This window comes from Gigantopelta aegis, chromosome 10 (assembly GCF_016097555.1).
Source record: "Gigantopelta aegis isolate Gae_Host chromosome 10, Gae_host_genome, whole genome shotgun sequence".
Taxonomy (NCBI): Eukaryota; Metazoa; Mollusca; class Gastropoda; order Neomphalida; family Peltospiridae; genus Gigantopelta; species Gigantopelta aegis.
Window position 1 is genome coordinate 72,506,064 of NC_054708.1, and position 23,373 is coordinate 72,529,436.

Here is a 23,373-nt window from a genome sequence, read left to right on the forward strand (position 1 = left end):
TTTGTATATAAATGATTGTTTATATAATGTTAAATATACTCTGTCAAAAACGAAACGCATAGGTGATCATAGGGAAAGAAGAAAAGTGTTTGATTTTACAAAATATCGTTTTTTTGTACAATGTTGCTGAATGACCATGTTTGTTAATGTTCCTGGAATGGAACAGCATGCCCAAATGCACCCTAAAACAAATTTAACACACGTGCGACATTTGCAGGAAATCGGGGTGAAATGGTCAGATTTTTGGCGAATGCATGTGAAACTCGGGGGGGGGGGGGGGGGGGGGGGGGATTGGGGTAGTGATGGATATTTAAAGCTGCAGTTCTGGCAATGATGCCTCATTTCCATTTCAAAATAGACGAGTTACAAGATGCTAAGACTAAGGCTGCCGAATCGAAACATTGCAATAAGCTGCCTCCAGTTAGGTGAATCGCAGTCAGCAGTCGCACGCCACATGAACGTCCATCAGCTAGAGCACCATTTCACGTCTCTGGGACAGGTACCAGCAGTTTCAATCAGCTGAAGACCGGCCCAGAAGTGGAAGATCTTGCATAACAACTGCACCACAAGATCGCTAATCTGGGTTCTGCACTTACATCATCAAACTGCAACGAACACTGCTGGACACATACCTGGTTTGAGAAGGGTGTCTGCACAAACTATTCGGAACCGACTTTGTGAAGCTGGTTTACGGACTAGGAGACCGTGTGTTGGCCCCGTCCTGCGATGTCAACATCAACATTTACGTGTTCGCTGGTGGACGAATGTACAGGGGTGGAACTTGGGAAACTGGTGGTGAGTATGGTTCAGCGACGAGTCATGTTTCCTTCTACAGCTACATGATGGACGACATCGTCTTTATAGATGCCGCAATGAACGTTTTGCCAACAACTGCGTTGCCCAAGTTGACAGATTCAGTGGAGGGAGTATCATGATATACACCAGCAGAAGTGAACTTGTGTTTGTACAAGGCAACCTGACAGCTGTACACTACCGGGATGAAATTTTTCACCGTCACATGCTTCCCATTTTGGATTGACAGAGAGAACTCTTTCATTAGGACAATGCCTACAGAATGAGAACATTAATGTGCTGCCATGGCCATCAAGATCGCTAGATCTCAACCCCACTGAACATCTATGGGATGAACTGGACAGACGTGTACGCCAGCGTGACGCTCAGACGCTTCCGCAACTGTCACATACACTGCAGGAAGAATGGGCTAGGATTCCACATGCCCGGATTCAGATTTTTCAGTCTATGCCAAGGAGATGTCGCGCAGTGATTGCTGCTGCTGGTGGCCACACAAGGTACTGATTTCAGCGCCCTCATGCAACGCTGTTTAGTGACGAACATTGTCACATATTCATGTCAAATTTTGTATTAAAGAGATAATTCCATGAATATTTCATCTATGCGTTTATTTTTTGACAGTATATTTGATATGCTATACAAATGCATGCTTGTGTCATTCTCTTCATTACGGGTGGACAATCCTAACAAAGAAGTAAACAAATAAAATGTTTTGATTTATTTTGGTGAAAAAAAAGGAGAATTTCAACTTTTTAAAACTTTTTTTTCTTCTTCTTTTTTTGGGGGGGGGGGGGTGGCAATAAAGTTTAAAAAAAAAAAAGAAAAAAAAAAAAGGAGAAATTAAGATTAAGCAGGGTTAATAAAAGAATCATGGCATTCAAGAAGTGATTTATAACATCTGTGCAGAATTGCAGACACAAAACTAGTGGGGGGGTTTAATTATATTTCCATAACACTTTTAGTTTTCTTTTTATGTCAGTCAGACTGACAGTATTAAAATGGAGGCTTTGAACGACTATAATTAATTATATATTTAATATTTGTTGTGTGTTGATTTATTTGATTGTGTAAATTTATTGTAGTTAAGAAGGTAAAAGTAAATTACCAATGTGGAAGTCCTCAGCCCAGTATGTACTCAATGACATCACTTCATTCCTTCGTGTGTATGTACAAACAATGTAAGCTGTCTGTGGAGACATGTAGTCCTTTTAATAATTATTATCTCCCTTCTCCTGGTCATGTTTGCTCGGCAAATGATGCCTGCGCTTCCATGCCTTGTGATGACGGCACCATATGTTTGGACTACGGTACAAGACACGAATGCCATTGCCCACAAAAGTACGATGAAGGAAACTGTGGTGAGTAAAATGCCCTTTCTATTTATAAAAGAAGAAAAAACTAAACAAACCCCAAAACATCCGTTCTTTTTATTAGCCAGTATACCAAAAAAAGTAAAGTTTGTTTTATTTAACGACGCCACTAGAGCACATTGATTTTTTTATCTTATCATCGGCTATTGGACGTCAAACATATGGTCATTCTGACACTGTTTTTAGAGGAAACCCACTGTTGCCACATAGGCTACTCTTTTTACGACAGGCAGCAAGGGATCTTTTATTTGCGCTTCCCACAGGCAGGATAGCACAAACCATGGCCTTTGTTGAACCAGTTATGGATCACTGGTCGGTGCAAGTGGTTTACACCTACCCACTGAGCCTTGCGGAGAGCCAGTATACCAGGTAAAATTACACATCATAAAAGCTTGGAAATTAATGGATATATTTTTAGTAAGAGAACTGCTGTTATGATGATCTGTTTTGTTTTTATTACATACTCTCAAATTATTTTATGGTTCAAAGCCTGAGTATATAAAGTGAGTTGTGATGGTCTCACACACCTATTTTTTGTACAGTACTAATTTTCAATCAATTACTAACGTTAATGAGAATTCATTATTTGAAGGAAGGAAATGTTTTATTTAACGATGCACTCAACACATTTTATTTATGGTTATATGGCCTCGGACATATGGTTAAGGACCACACAGGTATTGAAAAAGGAAACCAGATATCGCCACTTCATGGACAACTCTTTTCGATTAGCAGCAAGGGATCTTTTATATGCACCATCCCACAGACAGGATAGTACATACCATGGCCTTTGTTACACTAGTTGTGGAGTACTGGCTGGAGTGAGAATTAGCTTTGAATTCCATTAGTTTTTGTATCTGTTATGTGAATATTAACGTAGTTTCCTTTAATTTATTCACAAGGTTCAGTTTGAAATCCATTAGTTTTTGTATCTGTTATGTGAATATTAACGTACTTTCCTTTAATTTATTCAGAAGGTTCAGTTTGAATACCATTAGTTTTTGTATCTGTTATGTGAATATTAACGTAGTTTCTTTTAATTTATTCAGAAGGTTCAGTTTGAATTCCATTAGTTTTTGTATCTGTTATGTGAATATTAACGTAGTTTCTTTTAATTTATTCAGAAAGTTCAGTTTGAATCCCATTAGTTTTTGTATCTGTTATGTGAATATTAATGTACTTTCCTTTAATTTATTCAGAAGGTTCAGTTTGATTTCAATTAGTTTTTGTATCTGTTATGTGAATATTAACGTACTTTCCTTTAATTTATTCAGAAAGTTCAGTTTGAATTCCATTAGTTTTTGTATCTGTTATGTGAATATTAACGTACTTTCCTTTAATTTATTCAGAAGGTTCAGTTTGAATACCATTAGTTTTTGTATCTGTTATGTGAATATTAACTTAGTTTCTTTTAATTTATTCAGAAAGTTCAGTTTGAATTCCATTAGTTTTTGTATCTGTTATGTGAATATTAACGTACTTTCCTTTAATTTATTCAGAAGGTTCAGTTTGAATTCCATTAGTTTTTGTCTGTTATGTGAATATTAACATACTTTCCTTTAATTTATTCAGAAGGTTCAGTTTGAATTCCACTAGTTTTTGTATCTGTTATGTGAATATTAACGTACTTTCCTTTAATTTATTCAGAAGGTTCAGTTTGAATTCCATTAGTTTTTGTATCTGTTATGTGAATATTAATGTACTTTCCTTTAATTTATTCAGAAGGTTCAGTTTGAATTCCACTAGTTTTTGTATCTGTTATAATTAACTAAGTCTTGTTTTAGGCCCATTTTGACAGTTTATTTACCAAACTAACTGTATCATGAATATATTGATTTGGTAAATATATACTATAGATCCTGAATCAGTGCGATCATAATATTAATTCTATACTCTTTTTTTTTAAATGCAGAGTGGTAGCACTGTTAATTGTTTGCTTTGTTGTTCCAACTAGATAAACATATAGCCTATTTTAATTACGTGTTTGAGCAACATATGTAGGTCATGTAATTAACTTCAACACGTGGACAACTAGGCAAGATTTTACCACGTTATTTATTGTTTGTCACTTCTATGACATGCTAGGTAAATGCTGTGGTCATATTTGTGGTGTCAAAATGCACTGAAAGCAACCATTGAGTCTGACTTATAGCTGGGTGGTCTTAGATTCGGGTTGGCCGTTAGGTGGGGGTTAACTGTACAGGTTAACATGTATCTGTTGGGATTTTTTAAACAATTATTGTATAATTATTTCAGCGCCAGTTTAGTTCATGTCTCCTGCATTACAATAATTATTCATTTTATATACTTATTTTGTTCAATGTATAAAAAATAAAGTGAAACCTGTCTAAACCAGCCCCTGAACCGACCGGAATCCTATCAAAACTGGCCAAGTATCAAGGTCTCAAATTTCCAAAATTCTAAAAACACGAGCCTCATTCTGTCTAAATCAGATAATTCTTAGGTCCCCGATGTGATTCAGTTTAAACAGGTTTCACTGTGTATTTACTGTTAAGTAGTGTCATATTTTTCTTTTATTTCAGAATATGTTTCTGATATGTATGTGACAACATTCCAAACCTTAAATGCAATAGATTACCCTGTTACTTGGTATGTGGTGCTGAAAAATCAAGACAAGAGATATAAATATTATATTGATGTAACTGAAACAACAAACAGTAAGAACACATTTTCCTGCAGGCCTACTTTTGCGCAGAAAGGAAAATCCATCTGTAGTATAGTTGCATATAAGTGTGTACACCATGGTGATTATCAAGTTAAACTTAGGCATACTGACGGAAGTTCGAGTGTGTCTAGTCAACCATCTAACTTTAGTGTGGTGTATGTCGATGATACAAAGTTCAAATACTTCTCGAAAATGAAACTCTCAGGAACTGATCAATATTTGCAGTCACCAGATCTAAAGTTATACAACACAAATAAGCGTTTGAATTTTAGTGCCCTTGATTTCACTAAAAAACCTAAATTTACCTTCGAATATGAGTGGACATTAATGATTTCAAAATTAAATGATCCTGAGATTTGCCATCAGCTTCAAGACTTTGAAATAGTTCAGATACCACAGCAAAAGAAAAGTGGTCATTTGGAGGTGCCAGCCTATTACCTACAAGATGGATACTTTAGGCTCTGCGTAAATGTTCTTCTTCACACAAATATAAGGAAAAAAACCTACAAAAAATTTGCCTGTGTAAGTATATATATATATATATATAGAGAGAGAGAGAGAGAGAGAGAGAGAGAGAGAGAGAGAGAGAGAGAGAGAGAGAGAGAGAGAGAGAGGGAGAGAGGGAGGGAGGGAGGTTATCACCATAGTGATAATTGTATTATGCGAGCATAATACATTACTTTTATTCCTAATATATGATATTGACGATACCGAAATACACGAGGGTAATAATCTCTTTATTATATAAGCTCAAGCTTAATACAACATGTTTTTGTAAACTGTACACGCAACTTTAATTCCGGTCCGCCATTACTAGATATTCAAATGACATAAGAATATGTGGCGCGGTGTATTTTTGAATGGAAATGATGTCAAACTCGAATGACGTCATTTTGAATGTCCTTACATTAAAATAAAGTTATGCCTAACGGTTTTGCCATTGAAATGTTTTTATTTGATGACTATGAATGCATACGTCAATCATGGAGTGTCACCGAAGTACGTTTGCTTGTCAATAAATGTCAATAAACCTAGTGCTGAGACCGAGACTAATTTACATCTAATTTGCAAAGTTATCAAATTCTTAAAGTATGTGATGTGAAAAATATCACATACGTACTTTGATTGCACTGAAAATGTCAGATATTATATGATAAATATATATGTGTGTGTGTGTGTGTGTGTAAGTATATGTGTGCTAAACAAAGCCAATGCTTTTGTATCTAATTAGTCAAATTTGTATTTAATGTACATGCATGACAAGGCCGAAGGATGCATTAAGGCTGAAGCCTGACAAATAATTTGTTCCTGATTGAATATAAAAAAAAAATTAAAAAAAAAAAAAAACACCCAGAAAATCATACTGCATGGTGTTATTAATCAGTTTGAAATATAACATATCAAAAACTCTCTTTGAAACATACAAATTCCTTCAAAATGTCCCCAAATTATTGCAGCAATTTTAAGCATCTATTTTAAAACATCTCACACCTTCCAAGAGTCAGAGTAAAAAATATTTTGCATGAGATGTAAGTTGATTCATCATGAGTGGCTTTTTTTTCATTAATATGTAAAATATCAACCGAGTCTATGTAAATCATTATTTGTTGAGACTGCTAAAATATAACTAGACAAAGTTGATATTTTACATATTAAAAACACAAGTGATGAATTCGGTTTATCCTATAACACTTCAAAAATGACAGTTTAATTTGATATTTAATAATGAAAAATATGAAATGGGTTTATGACATGGATATTATGGGTAAGTTAAAGGATAAATGTATCGTTCAATATTCTCCAACTTCTAAAACCTGCAAATACCCGATGTTAAACTTAAATTAGAAAACAAATTTGATGTGATATAATGTGAGAACAGGTTAGATTTGAAGGGAATGCCACAATTTTACTATCATACCAGGATCATATATTCAGTGCAGCAGACATACTTTTGAAAATCACAAGAACGGTGTAAAATCCCTCAAAACTGGAACCAATAATCTAGTTCAGATGTGTTTATTTAGCATAATTGAGTACCTGAAAACTGGACAGTCAGACCAAAGACCACCTCCATCAATTATATTTAGTCCAAATCATGAACAGCTAGTAATGCAATTTATCCTATAACTTACCCATAATATCCATGTCATAAACCCATTTGATATTTACCATCATTAACTCGGTTAATAATGTGTTGCTGTCAATGGGTCATTTGTTTACAGCTGACAAGACTTGTATACATGAGCTGGTCTTTATACCGTTCTGTGCCATTATAAATGGTTCCCCATAATCTAAGTTGCAGGAGCAATGAATCACTTCTGTCACCTTTTTTCATGTCAAGGTGGGCATTATGTGCCTTTGAAGATCTAGCTGTTCTTACATTTACTTGAGTAAAGTCTGGTTACGAATCGTTGCATGTTACTAAACACAGTGTTAATTTAATTTCCTGTGTGTCAATTGAGTTAGAAGAATTCTGCTGTGAACAATCGATCCTTTTTTTAAATTCTGGAAATAGCCTTGATATGCTTACTAATTAAAATAAAAAATGATAATAATAATTCAGATGTTTTTTGTTCTTTTTGTGGTATGTTTTTTGTTCTGTTTTGTATGTGTTATCTTTTGTGTGTGTAGATTTTTGTGTGTGTGGTTGTTTTGGTTTTAAAAAATCTTTACAGTACAACCTACTGTAAGGCACTGTTATATTATCACTAAACACTAAGGCACAGTTATATTATCACTAAACACTAAGGCACAGTTATATTATCACTAAACACTAAGGCACAGTTATATTATCACTAAACACTGTAAGGCACAGTTATATTATCACTAATCACTGTAAGGCACAGTTATATTATCACTAAACACAGTAAGGCACAGTTATATTTATCACTAAACACTAAGGCACAGTTATATTATCACTAAACACTAAGGCACAGTTATATTATCACTAAACACTAAGGCACAGTTATATTATCACTAAACACTAAGGCACAGTTATATTATCACTAAACACAGTAAGGCACAGTTGTATTTATCACTAAACACTAAGGCACAGTTATATTATCACTAAACACAGTAAGGCACAGTTGTATTTATCACTAAACACTAAGGCACAGTTATATTATCACTAAACACTAAGGCACAGTTATATTATCACTAAACACTAAGGCACAGTTATATTATCACTAAACACTAAGGCACAGTTATATTATCACTAAACACAGTAAGGCACAGTTGTATTTATCACTAAACACTAAGGCACAGTTATATTATCACTAAACACTGTAAGGCACAGTTATATTAATAATAATAATAATAAAAGTCTTTATTTTCAGAGGGTAAACACATTCAGTACAAGGTGACTGGTCTCCCACGAGGCCCTCTCTAATCTATACATGGTATTATACATACATACATTCAAAGAAACAACATCAACATACATGTAATATGTATATCATGAGAAACAATAGCACATATTATGAATATATAAATAATATTTAAATCAATTTGTTAAGAAACTTGAGTCAGTGATAACTCAATACATCATAATTATTTTAACAAACACAAAATCAACAACAAAGGTATATCTTAAAATTGATTATTATTTGAATAGTGCTTAAAATAACTGGATTTGAATGAGGCGAGGGATTGAGAATATTTTACCTTTGAAAGTAGTGTGTTAGTTTAGCTCCCCTGCATGAAAAACTATAGCGATAAAATTCTGTTCTTGGTTTTAATTCATAAAGATGACTATGTTGAGTTGACCTCAGATTTAAGGAGTGAATTTCTGAAATTGTTTGAAACATTGTTTCTAGATATGATGGAGATAGTTTGTTGAGGACTTTGTAGACAAACTGGCAGGTCTAAAGTCAATTCTCTCTTTGATTTTAAGCCATTTAAGAGAGCTGATTATTTCTGCAGTGGATGTTTCTTTGCTTTTTTCAGTAATAAGTTTTGCAGCTTGATTTTGGATTTTTTGAAGTTTTGCTATAGAATGTTTTGAACAGGTTCCCCAAATTGTGGAGCAATAGTCTAAGTGAGGTAATATGTAAGAGCTGTAGAATATTAATCTGGTCTTTTGGTCAAGATATTTTCTGTTTTGTCGAAAAATGTATAATAAATCAGAAGATTTTTTAATAATGGCATTTATGTGGTTAGCCCATGTCAGTGTTGGGTCAATGTGTACACCAAGAAGTTTTTCAGAAGTGGAACATTGCACTGGTATGTGATCTACATATACAGTCAATGCTGTTGAGGTTTCTGCAATCGAGGTCAGTTTTTTAGAAGAACCAATAAGCATGATTTTAGTTTTATTTAAGTTAAGAGACATCTTATTATGGTTGCACCAAAGACTCACCTCATTTAAATCTAACTGGACATGTTTTTCTAACAGAGGGATATGTTCAAATACAAATGCACTTGAGACTAGTGGAATGGTGAACTTGACAGTACTTGGTATTTTACTATCAACAAAATCTGATAATTGTTTAAAGGTGTTGTTATTGGAAGGTGTAATGGTTGATTTTGCCTGTTCAATTACATTGATAAAATAATGATTAAAGTGATTACATATATTTTGTTTGTTTATTACTTGGTGGTTGCTGTCATCCTTAATGGAGGCTATGGAAGTGTTATCTTTGGGATTAAGATTTCGAAGAATTTTGTGAATGGCAGCTGGGTTTGATGTGTTTTCTTTAACAGCATTTCGCAGGTAGTTTGTTTTAGCTTTGTCAATCAATGAGTTGACTATATTACGCCAATATTTGAATTGCCGTTCTATTTGTTGTTTTTTGCAAAGGTCTCTCATTTTCATAGCACCTATAATTTGATCTGTATGCCATGGTTTAAGTTTTGTATGCTTAACCCTATGTTCAGTGAGTGGTGCGTGGTTATGCACTACTTCAGTTAAACAGGCACAGAGAGTATTGAGAGCAGTACTGGGGTCAGATACATTCAAAAAGTGACTCTGGTCAAAATGCTTCAGACATCGATATTGAAGTGTGAAGTGATGATTCTTTTTAATAGGTGCAGCCTTCGATTTATAAACAATACAGACAGGGAAGTGGTCACTTATTCCAAGTTTGGGTACAAAGCAGCGATTAACCTTTGCTTTGCTTGTAACATAAACATGATCAATAAGTGTTGAAGAATTTACCGTAACTCTTGTTGGCTCATTAATTATTTGCTCTAGATTATATGCTTTACAGATATTAATAAATTCAGAATGTTTTGATGTTAGCAGGTCTATATTAAAATCACCTATTATAATCAGTTCTTTGTTAAGTGTGATAGCTTTTTCTATATTGGCATGAAATTGTTCAAACCATATAATCTTGGCATTTGGTGGTCGATAAAGAAAAGCCACAAGAATAGATTTAGATTTATGTGGAAGTATTTCCAATCATATTACTTCAAGTTCATCGCTTTCTAAATCCACTCTTCTGGTGTAGGCAAGATGCATAGCTATATAAGCAATAACACCACCGCCATGTTTGTGAGTTCTCTCGCGTCTTTCTGGTTTATGAAACCCATTGATATTTAACATGCTGTCTGGCATTATGTTGTTTAGTTTGCTTTCTGTTAGACCTAGAATATTGACATCTTGAGCAAGTAGACTAACTTGATAAAATTTTGATCTTATACCTTGGATGTTAAGATGTGCTATTGTTAACCCTTTTGCAGATTCAAAACCAAAACATATAGTGTCGTCATTATATATCCAGGAAACATCAGGAACAACATTTATCTGAGTAAACTTGAATGGATCAGGCAGAAGAGTACATTTATCTCCTAGCCTTTCAAATGCATCATTTTCAATATATGAAATAATATGTAAATAATGAAGACAAATGTTAACATTCATAAAACCAACTGGTAATAAAAACATGAGAGGAGTATTTGTAACTCCTAAAGTGTCCTTGCTATTAATACAATGTTTATCCAAGCTTTTCACTGGTATATCTACTGCAGGAGCAGTTTGTAGACATTCGTCTACAGTGATATGGGAATCTATAGTGGACAAAAATATTTTACATTTGTTAACAGATTTCTCAGTACAATTTGCTTGATATTTATCAGGGGAATTATAATAGTTGCATTTCATGGGTTGTGAATCATCAGTAGTAGCAGAAATGACTGGTTGGACAATATTAAAACTATTTTTTATTGTGATAGGGTTAGGCCTATTTTGTTTAGTAACATGTTTCATACATGAACAGTTTTGCACATTACTGTCCACACAAGCTATCCAACACAGAATATCTATTTGCCAGTGTAAGAACTATCTTATGGGTGCTCTGTTGACCCATCCTGGTGGTGGTGGAGGTTGTAGCCACTGGGGAAACCATGGTTGGTTGGGTCGTGGGCCGTACAGTCCAGTATGAGGAGGGAAATGATATGGATGCACTGGTGAAAATTTCTGTCCTTGATACAGTAGCATGCGAGAAAGAAACATTGGTGCCGGTTGCGGTTGATTGATGGGTGGTGTCATTGGTACCATTTGTGGTCGACTGATGAGTGGTTTTACTAACTTTCTCCTCCCATATGTCCTCTCCTGTTGAAAATTAGCATGTTTCTTATGTAGTGGTAATCCCAGCACATCATGTACACTTCTCAGAATTGTGTTTGAAAGAATTATAATTCCTTCTCTGTTTGGATGAATATGGTCAAAGAACGAGTTTCTCTTTATGTCTCCATGTTGAGTTACAAATTGTTCATGGCTGTCAATAATCTCAACATGCATGGTGTCAGCAAGATGTTTTAGTGATTCATTGATCTCTTCAATGTTGTTTGTTACTGACTCATTTGTAGGATGTGGCAGTATTGTTGACAAAAACACATGACCATTTGGTTTGACTAAAGTTTGAGATCTTGTTAGTAGATTTTTGAACTGTTCAATGATACTGTCTTTGCTGAATGATGAAATATTATTGGTACCAACATGTAAAACAATGCTGTCATATTTGCCTAGTATATCAGTTTCATTGGTTTCCAAATACTTGTATACACCAGCAATTTTGGCACCAGGTAGGGTTTTCACCCTGACATTAACATTTTGACTTGACCACATTCTTGCACTTAAATGTCTCACAGTACTGCTGCCGATGATGAATACTATTTTTTTGACTGATTCATGGTCGATGCTTTCATTTATTTCCTGGACATTGTTGATATTTTGATTTTCAATGTTTATTTTTGTCACTGTGTTAATATCGGTGGAAATATATTCAGATGCACTGGTACAGTTGTCAAATTTATTGGTTAGTTCATTTAAACATGACTTCATGTCATCCATTTTTGCTTCTAGTTCATTTGTTTTGTTTGCACATGAAAAGCTGGTAAAATGTGCTTTGAGATTGTCAATTTTTGTTGAAATGCCTGATGAATTTTCTGTTGTACTAATAAATTTGACAAAGCATCTTTTAATGTCATCAATTTTTGTTTCCAAATCAGTTGTCAGCTCATTTTTCTGTAGAATTGCTTTTACCATTTCATCTTTTTCTGCAGTAACTTTTAACTTTTTATTTTTCAGAGCTTTCACCTTTGCATTTAGCAATAATGATTCTTCAGATTCTTTCTGTAGTTTTGATTTGGCCTCTTTGAGTTCATCTGCACATTTTTTATTTTGTTTCATTGCATAACTCAATGATTCACTCAATTTTCTGTTGTTGAAATTTAGTTTCTCAATTTCAGTTTTGTTATTTTGTTGCTCTTTTTGAGAGTTTATTGCACTGGCTTTTAACTTGTTTTAAACTAGAATTTTCTTCTTCAAGATGAAGAATAGTGTCACGGAGTATCTTAACTTGGTCTGAGTGTTTTTGTTTCAGAAAGTGTAATTTCTCCTTTGTTTTTATAAGTTCCTCTTCTGAGATCATGTAATTAGCCTGCTGAGACATAATTATTGTTTTAGGCATTGTTTGCTGAGTTTCCAGGTCTTGGTCATGTGGTACCTCTACATCACTGATGCTGGTCTTATTTACACAAGATCCATGGCAGTTCTGTTGCATAAGACAGGCTTATTTTTCAGTTCTCACATCTGTTATTGCTTTTGTCTGCTCTTTTTGTGGGGTAGATGTTAACTGAATTGTATCAAAGTTTACAATCTTTAGCATTTTGGAAAAGTCCCCCATGAGCCATGAATGAAATCCATTTGAGTTGCCTTGGAGATGTAGTATGGATGTAGATTCATATGTTGTAAGGGTTAGATTGTAAACACTCCCATCATGATGATGAGTTAGGTTTAGCATTTTCCCATTTCCATTATTGACAAAATTGAATTTTCCATATTTTTCACAAATAATATCGCAAACATTTTGTAGAATACCTGGGTTATGAAAGTGCACAGTAATACACCCACTGTTATGTTTTATTGTTACATTACCATTTGGCCAGAAATCATTGTACACAGAATCATTTTGAAATTCACAAGCAGGCAGGTTATCAGTTATGATTCTGCTTGCAAAATCAATATTGGTAGATGTCTCATCAATGTCAACCTGGAAGAGGATGTAGATGAAATTTGGTCAATGGAATTGTCATCACCTGAATAATTGTCATTACATATATCAGAATCTGGCTCTGTAAGTTTGCCACACAAGTCGGCCATGACAGTTTTGTTGTGAAAACAACATATAACAATAAAATACTCACTGTAAGTTCTATTCTGGAACAACTCTTGACATATTAACACAGAATCAAATATCCAAATATAACAATTTCCACAGAACAAGTTTTGTAAAGCAGGAACCACAGATGACTTATCACTAAACACTGTAAGGCACAGTTATATTATCACTAAACACTAAGGCATAGTTATGTTATCACTAAACACTAAGGCACAGTTATATTATCACTAAACACTAAGGCACAGTTATATTATCACTAAAAACAGTAAGGCACAGTTATATTATCACTAAACACTAAGGCACAGTTATATTATCACTAAACACTGTAAGGCACAGTTATATTATCACTAAACACAGTTTTAGCTCAGGTTGCCCAGAAAATCATTCAGTTGTTGTTTTTTCTTTTTGTGGTATATTTTCTTTTGTGAGGAAAGAAAGGCTGGGTTGTTGTTTTGGGGGGTGGGTTTGAGGGTTGGTTGTTGTTTTATTTAATTATTATAGTACAACCCACTGTAAGCTAAAGTTATTTTATTACCAAATACAGGGCTAACTCGATCAGGTTAAGAAGAAAAATTTGCCATAAAATATTATCTTTTAAAATGCAAAATCCACAGTTATTTTCCAATAAAATATAATTTATCACATGAAATTGTTAGCCAAATAAAAATAACATTCACCAGTTGTATGCGAATTTGGCAAGTGTCAGATCGATCTAGCTCTGAAATGAATGACATTACTTTTTACATTATATAAGCTGGTCTTTATACCATTCTGTACCTTTAATCATGAAGTTTTGCCATTTTAATTTATTTTTCCAACTTTAGGGATTTTTCAAGACATTTACGTTACCTTTGGAAGTTGTCATGGTGCCATCTGAATCCTATTTGTCAGTTGAAAATCACAAGCCAGTCATATTAAATGCTTCAGCAAGTTTTGATCCAAATATAGCGAATGTATCAGGTTCTGTGGCGAACAAAATTAATATCACGTATGTATATATTCTGTAAAAGAAATATCTTAAATAAGAATTGTTTGTGATTTCTGGGTGAATTTATTGATGTACATACAATGTCTATAACAGTCAGAAATTATATAATATTGTGTAGTGTAGTGAAGCAATTTTATATTAAATTTGTGACTGTTAAACATCGATAAATTCACCCAAAAAATTTTTCAGCAGTTTTTATAATTAGAAACATCACAACTTATTTAGTTACAAAGTAGTTTCTTTTGTTTTTAGCAAACCGAGAATGTTGAAATGTTCAAGATTGGGAAATTGCATTCCTCAGAAAATCTGAGAGGAATCGCACCCATAAACGTGGATTGAGTGTCTCAACTAATTTATTGGATGATAACCTACCTACATATTTAATTTATTACATTTATAATGTCCTTTGCTTTTTAAACAATTTGAAGCCATCAGACTTAAATTTAAGGGACATGCAGACCCTAGTTTTTAAACACTAAAGCATATTTTTCACTATTAGAGCCATTTATATATCATGGTGTTTTTATTACCACAAAATGCTTCTTTTTTTTTCTTTTTTTTAAACGCATGTGCATCTGAGAAGTAAAATCCCTTGCTGCCAATTGAAAAGAGTAGTCCATGAAGTGGCGACAGCGGGTTTCCTCCTTCAGTATCTGTGTGGTCCTTAACCATATGTCTGACGCCATATAACCATAAATAAAATGTGTTGAGTGCGTCATTAAATAAAACAACATTTCCTCAGAAGTAACAGTTATAAAGTCAAGTTTTAGTCTATTTTTAACAGTATTTCACCGTTTCAACTTCACAGACTCTTGTTTTACTCTCTTGTAACATTATCCAAATGTGTTACAGGTTTGTAACTTAACCAAACTTAGTGTTTATTTTTCCGGGTTGAAACTAGGGTCTGTGCCTTTAAGACTAATACCTGTAGATACTGCAGGGTTTGCATCCTTGTACTGGCTGGCTCCCACCCAGAGCAAGTTTTACGACTCTGTAAGGCCACTACACTGATTTCTCTCTCACTAATCACTAATCAATTGTCCTGGACAGATAGATGGTGTGTGTGTGTGCCCAGGGCAGCATGCTTGAACCTTAGTGTGACCATAAATATAAACAGTGAAACAATTACACTAATAAATAGCTTTTTCTCGCAACTGAAGAATGGGCCTCATAGTTGAGGCATGATGTTTTGCACTCCTAGGCTTCAATGTACTGTGAAATCTCTGAAAACCGGAATTCCCTCAAAACCAAATATTTTTCATGGTCCCTTTTTAAATATCAATACAGAGCAGAACCTCTCTAAACCAGATAGCCCTTAAAACCAGACTTTGTACATGGTCCCTTTTTAAATATCAATACAGAGCAGAACCTCTCTAAACCAGATAGCCCTTAAAACCAGACTTTGTACATGGTCCCTTTTTAAATATCAATACAGAGCAGAACCTCTCTAAACCAGATAGCCCTTAAAACCAGACTTTGTACATGGTCCCTTTTTAAATATCAATACAGAGCAGAACCTCTCTAAACCAGATAGCCCTTAAACCAGACTTTGTACATGGTCCCTTTTTAAATATCAATACAGAGCAGAACCTCTCTAAACCAGATAGCCCTTAAAACCAGACTTTGTACATGGTCCCTTTTTAAATATCAATACAGAGCAGAACCTCTCTAAACCAGATAGCCCTTAAAACCAGACTTTGTACGTGGTCCTGTAGGTGTTTGGTTTAGATGCTATGTCACGTTCATGCCCCTCAAAAATGTCTGTTAATAAGATTTTGCTGTTTGGCAATGCATTGTGAGAAGAATAGCTGGTGTTGAAAGGAATAATAGTTTAATGAACAGAAATACTGAAAAGCATATCATTTTCTTTTAGTGCGGCATGTCTCGCTGTAGTAGCAGTAGACAGAATGAATAATGATGGTAATATTAAGGAAGCATTAAGGAATTTCATCATTTGTCAGCATGTCTTCTGGCTTTGTTAAACATCTGTTGGTAAAAACTTATTGGTTTTATGAAATATGATAAAGTGACCATATTTCATGACAGTTCTTGTTTCATATTTCTATTACATTTCAGCTTCCAGTGGTACTGTGCAATGCAGGAAACCAATGCCAGCTGTAAATTTGTATCACGCTTATGGCCGTCGTTTGTTCCAGACCCACTCAAGCCAAACTTGATACCAGTCACTGGTATAATACTTGTTTATACATGGTGCTCATGTGTGACTTTCAGTTACACTTACTCCTCTTCTAATATCTGCCTCCTCACCCTCCAAAACCTGTCTTCAGTCCCTCTCTTTCTCTGTTTATCTCCATCACTTCCACTCTCACTTACTCTCTATATGTCTATATCTTTCTTTCTCTCACCTTCTATATAATTATGTTAGTCATCTATTTCTGTTTACCGGCCTCGGTGGTGTCGTGGTTAGGCCATCGGTCTACAGGCTGGTAGGTACTGGGTTTGGATCCCAGTTGAGGCATGGGATTTTTAATCCAGATATGATGCAACTCCAAACCCTGAGTGAGTGCTCCGCAAGGCTCAATGGGTAGGTGTAAACCACTTGCACCAACCAGTGATCCATAACTGGTTCAACAAAGGCCATGGTTTGTGCTATCCTGCCTGTGGGAAGCGCAAATAAAAGATCCCTTGCTGCCTGTCGTAAAAGAGTAGTCTATGTGGTGACATCAGGTTTCCTTTAAAAAAACAGTGTGAGAATGACCATATGTTTGACGTCCAATAGCCGATGATAAGATAAAAAATCAATGTGCTCTAGTGGCGTTGTTAAATAAAACAAATTTTACTCTTTCTGTCACTTTTGTTTTAAATATATACTGTTACAACAGATCTGATTGCATGTTTCTGCATTATAAAATACACATGTGTACCAGTAAACTCTGTATGTTAAATGCTTTCACATCATGATTCATTAATGCAACCTTCAGATACCACTTCACAATTCTAAGGCATTAAAAAGTATTTGCTAATCAATGTTCAATCAATTAACAACTATTGCTATCACATTTGAAAAATTATACATTCCTTGCTTTAATCTTCATCTATTGTTATTAACAGACTCTGTGTTGAACATACCAAAACGCATCTTGACTGTGAACCAAACATACGTACTGACTGTCAATATCAGCAAGCCAAAAGTACCTGGAGACAATGCATCAGTGACTGTCTTCAGTGCCGTTTCCAATGTTCCAATACTCAACATTAGGTAATGTGTGCCTCTTCCAACAATCCAGTACCCAACATTAGGCAATGTGTGTTTTGTTTTATCTTTCAACATTCCAGTACTCAACATTAGGTAATGTGTGTTTTTGTGCCTCTTCCAACATTCCAGTACTCAATATTAGGTAATGTGTGTTGTTTTGTGCCTCTTCCAACATTCCAGTACTCAATATTAGGTAATGTGTGTTGTTTTGTGCCACATCCAACATTCCAGTACTCAACATTAGGTAATGTGTGTTGTTTTGTGCCACATCCAACATTCCAGTACTCAACATTAGGTAATGTGTGTTGTTTTGTGCCACATCCAACATTCCAGTACTCAACATTAGGTAATGTGTGTTGTTTTGTGCCACATCCAGCATTCCAGTACTCAACATTAGGTAATGTGTTGTTTTGTGCTTCTTCCAACATTCCAGTACTCAACATTAGGTAATGTGTTGTTTTGTGCCTCTTCCAACATTCCAGTACTCAACATTAGGTAATGTGTTGTTTTGTGCCTCTTCCAACATTCCAGTACTCAACATTAGGTAATGTGTTATTTTGTGCCTCTTCCAACATTCCAGTACTCAACATTAGGTAATGTGTTATTTTGTGCCTCTTCCAACATTCCAGTACTCAAAATTAGGTACCTTCAGAGATGAAAAACACTATATTTATCCAGAATTCCCAATTTTAGTGTTACGCAAATAATGTTCTTGTTCTTTGATGAAACGATCACAGTAACTCCAAATTTTCTCGAATCAGTAGTTTTTGGCATCTAAAAAAAAAAGAAAGATGAAATTAATGTTTTTCTTCTATTGTGCATATTTTCACTTACAATATAGCACCAGTCTATATGTTAAAATCATAGTTTCTGTAGGATCGATTGCCCTTGGTCACATGTGGAGTAATTTCTTCCTCTACATACTATTATGAGTACCTCATGAGTGATGTGTCAAAGACTGTGGTATGTGCTGTCATGTTTGGTAGAGTTCACATAAAAGATCCTTGCTAGTATAATAGTAGCCTGTATTGCAGATTTCCTCTCACTGTTTAGACAAGGTGTTACAATACATATTTCAGGTGCGGGACGTAGCCCAGTGGTAAAGCATTCACCTGATGCACTGTCCATCTAGGATCTGTTCCCGTCGGTTGGTCCATTGCACTATTTCTTGTTCCAGCCAGTATACCACGACTGGTATATCAAAAGCCGTGATATGTGCTATCTTGTCTGGGATGGTGCATATAAAATATCCCTTGATAGTAATGGGAAAATGTAGCAGGTTTCCTTTCTAAGACTATGTCAGAATTACCAAATGTTTGACATCCAATTAATAAATCAATGTGCTTTATAGTTATATTGTTAAATAAAACAAACTTTCCATTTAACTTTTAACATACATATTATGTTGCACACTGTGTAGCCACCTTTAAAAAGTGTTGATGTGTTGTTACCATGTATTTCAAGTCATTCCATCTCTTGCTATGCTAAAACAAATAACAATACTTACGGTAACTATATTTCAATGTTCATGTGTCATTGTTAATTTCTGTTTTGTGCTTGTAGGTCTATTTATATTTCCCCAAAACAATAATAGATCTGTCAAACTTCATTCACACTAGCTGTTAAAATGGACCAGCATATCACTTGATCATTCAAACAATTTCCTCAACCATGATGGGTTTATTTGCCTCGGTTACAAAAAGTGATAGATGTTAAAAAATCAGTAAGTTGATGTGATGTCATGTTACATCATTGTGCTAACATGTTAATTTTAAGTCATGCAGTGGGATTACATGTTAAGTCATGCAGTGATAACATGTTAAGTCCTGCAGTGGAATAACATTTTAATTCAGTGAGATAACATGTGACCTAAATTTAATTAACAAACAAAAAACTATTAAACAAAACTTTTATGAGTAAAGGACAAAATAAATGGTTGGTCATGCAATTTTCAGAGGCATATACTACACAGTTTGTTATTATTTTCCCATATGTGTATTCAACTGTAAAGACATAGTCACTCCAACAGTTTGTGTTCCCAGATGTGTATTCAGCTGTAAAGACATAGTCACTCCAACAGTTAGTGTGTTCCCAAGTGTGTATTCAACTGTAAAGACATAGTCACTCCAACAATTATTATTTTCCCAGATGTGTATTCAACTGTAAAGACATAGTCACTCCAACAGTTAGTGTGTTCCCAAGTGTGTATTCAACTGTAAAGACATAGTCACTCCAACAGTTAGTGTGTTCCCAAGTGTGTATTCATCTGTAGACATTGTACCCCCAACAGTTATTGTTTTCCCAAGTGTGTATTCAACTGTAGACATTGTCACTCAAACAATTAGTGTGTTCCCAAGTGTGTATTCATCTGTAGACATTGTCCCTCCAACAGTTATTGTTTTCCCAAGTGTGTATTCAACTGTAAAGACATTGTCACTCCAACATTTATTGTTTATCCAAATGTGTATTCAACTGTAAAGACATTGTCACTCCAACAGTTATGGTTTTCCAGATGTGTAGTCAACTGTAGACATTGTCACTCCAACAATTATTGTTTTCCCAAGTGTGTATTCAACTGTAAAGACCTTCTCAGTCCAACAGTTATTGTTTATCCAAGTGTGTATTCAACTGTAAAGACATTGTCACTCCAACAGGTATTGTTTTTCCAAGTGTGTATTCAACTGTAGACATTGTCACTCCAACAATTATTGTTTTCCCAAGTGTGTATTCAACTGTAAAGACCTTCTCAGTCCAACAGTTATTGTTTATCCAAGTGTGTATTCAACTGTAAAGACCTTCTCAGTCCAACAGTTATTGTTTATCCAAGTGTGTATTCAACTGTAAAGACATTGTCACTCCAACAGGTATTGTTTTTCCAAGTGTGTATTCAACTGTAAAGACATTGTCACTCCAACAGTTATTGTTTTTCCAGATGTATATTCAACTGTAAAGAGCTTGTCAATCCAACAGAAATGTTGGCTCTGGAAGTGGACTGTGAGAACTGTGAAACAGAGGCTATCAACGTGACATCATACCTTTGGATGCTGTCGAGCGTCAAGTCTGGCGTCATACCATTTGCCGTGTGGAAATCCAAATCGACCACTGGCAATAACCAGTCATCTCAGGTGCTACTGGCTGAGGCCCTCAGCATATCCGCGCAATATGTATTCAGACTCTCAGGTTTGACGCATAATGTTTTCATTAAACAAATGTTCCTTGATTATAATTTTAAATGAATTATTGACCAAATAACATTATAACCAGTTGGATTAATTTTTAGATCTTAAGTTGAGTCCATGACTTCAAAAAATGTAATTTTTAATAATATATCATATTCTGAAATTGTTGATAAATTATGTATCACTTTATTGCACTTTTTGGTGAAATTTTAAATAGGTGAACATACTTTTTATTTGAACAGTTAAAGTGAATGAGGTCTAGATTGCCCACATACTTTCTAATATAAATAAACAAATGAAAATACTTCAAACCTGTAACAGTTACAAGGAGCAGAATAACTCGGACACCTGTTAAATGTAAAAACAATTTGTATATTTAGGTGTTTTTTGTTTTGTTTTTTTGTTGTTTTTTTAATAATATTCGATTCTTGAACACGCGTTACATGCTATTTGATACAGTTAGTACACAGAAAGGAATAACGGAGAACGCTGATTACAAGATTGAGACGAACACGCCACCGGGTGGTGGGTCGTGTTTCATCAGTCCGAAGTCAGGCCGAGCTCTGTTCACCCACTTCAAGGTCAGCTGTAGTGGCTTCACGGACATTCATCTGCCTCTCACCTACAACATCTACCTGATCAGTGAAGATACTACAGGTCTTTCACAAGTGTTTCTTAATATGGAAAATATCAACCGAGTCTATGTTAATCAGTATTTGTCGAGGGTTCTGCCTACAACATCTACCTGATCACTGAAGATAATACAGGTCTTTCACAAGTGTTTCTTAATATGGAAAATATCAACCGAGTCTATGTTAATCGGTGTTTGTCGAGGGTTCTGCCAAGACAAATGCTGATTAATTAGATGAGGTTGATATTTTACATACTAAAAAAAACATGAGTAGCAAATTCTATTTGTCTTATAACACTTCTAAAATAACACTTTAATTTGAAATTTAGTTAGTGAATCAAAGTGCTGAAGTTGCCTCACCGTCATTGCGATTAGCACAAATGTAGTTTGATGTCACACAGTTCAACTAAATCTCATGAAAGCATTATGCACAGGCATACATGTCTTGCTAGCTGTAAACAAATGACCCATTAACAGCAAAACATTATTAACAGTTTATAATGGTATATATCAAATGGGTTTATGACATGGATATTGTGAGTAAATTATAGGATAAATAGAATTAGTATTCTACCTATCCAGAATTATAATTGAGGGGTTTTTTTGTTGTTTTTTTCCCCCCTTTTTTATGTTGTTGATAGTTTTTATCAAAATTGGTATTAATTTGTGTGGCATTTGAATTAAAAAGTAAATAAGATAATAATAAAATGTTTGATTTTTGTTATGTTTTTGACAGTCATATACATGTATACTTGTTCTTTAATCTAGATTGATGGTATATTTGAGCTTCTTTACAGTAGCTGAGTCAATTGTAACCACATACCTGTAGCAGAACATATTTTTTTATATACAAAATGTTAATGCTCAGTAATATCCCAACCCTGCTGATCTAGATAATGAAAAAATATTTTATTCTAGTAAAAATAGTGTTTGTTTTTACCCCATGATTGTTTGTTAGTATGGATATCTAATAATGCACCAGGCTGTTCTTCCCATTTCAGAAAATATGGTGTACCATGGTGTTAAAAGTTCTGTGGACTCTCTGATACTTCCACAGGGGCTAAAAGAATTAGAATTCAAGCAAACATTAATAGTCAGTGTGAAAGACTCACTTGAAACCAGGACATTAGTTTCTTTATCTGTACAGGTAATAACACAACACAGTCTTATACTCACTTGAAACCAGGACATTAGTTTCTTTATCTGTACAGGTAATAACACAACACAGTCTTATACTCACTTGAAACCAGGACATTAGTTTCTTTATCTGTACAGGTAATAACACAACACAGTCTTATACTCACTTGAAACCAGGACATTAGTTTCTTTATCTGTACAGGTAATAACAACACAGTCTTACTCACTTGAAACCAGGACATTAGTTTCTTTATCTGTACAGGTAATAACACAACACAGTCTTATACTCACTTGAAACCAGGACATTAGTTTCTTTATCTGTACAGGTAATAACAACACATTCTTACTCACTTGAAACCAGGACATTAGTTTCTTTATCTGTACAGGTAATAACAACACAGTCTTACTCACTTGAAACCAGGACATTAGTTTCTTTATCTGTACAGGTAATAATAACACAATGCAGTCGTACTCATTTGAAACCAGGACATTAGTTTCTTTATCTGTACAGGTAATAACACAACACAGTCTTATACTCACTTGAAATCAGGACATTAGTTTTCTTTATCTGTACAGGTAATAACAACACAGTCTTACTCACTTGAAACCAGGACATTAGTTTCTTTATCTGTACAGGTAATAACAACACAGTCTTACTCACTTGAAACCAGGACATTAGTTTCTTTATCTGTACAGGTAATAACACAACACAGTCTTACTCACTTGAA

The 23,373-nt window shown here is 34.6% G+C and overlaps 2 protein-coding genes across 2 annotated transcripts in view; both read left to right on the forward strand.

Moving 5' to 3' along the window:
* Positions 1-2,360, forward strand: part of LOC121384267 — a 54,133-nt gene extending 51,773 nt beyond the window's left edge. The window contains exon 16 of the mRNA XM_041514584.1: positions 1,896-2,360. Within this exon, the coding sequence (XP_041370518.1) occupies positions 1,896-2,179 (284 nt within the window). The 3' untranslated portion in view covers positions 2,180-2,360. The remainder of the gene's footprint in view (positions 1-1,895) is intronic.
* A 1,799-nt stretch (positions 2,361-4,159) lies between these two features.
* LOC121383791 (polycystic kidney disease and receptor for egg jelly-related protein-like) overlaps positions 4,160-23,373 on the forward strand; it is a 63,292-nt gene continuing 44,078 nt past the window's right edge. The window contains exons 1-7 of the mRNA XM_041513888.1: positions 4,160-5,391; positions 14,318-14,481; positions 16,558-16,670; positions 17,554-17,701; positions 20,631-20,878; positions 21,337-21,602; positions 22,467-22,655. Coding sequence (XP_041369822.1) covers positions 4,741-5,391; positions 14,318-14,481; positions 16,558-16,670; positions 17,554-17,701; positions 20,631-20,878; positions 21,337-21,602; positions 22,467-22,655 — 1,779 coding nt within the window. The 5' untranslated portion in view covers positions 4,160-4,740. The remainder of the gene's footprint in view (positions 5,392-14,317; positions 14,482-16,557; positions 16,671-17,553; positions 17,702-20,630; positions 20,879-21,336; positions 21,603-22,466; positions 22,656-23,373) is intronic.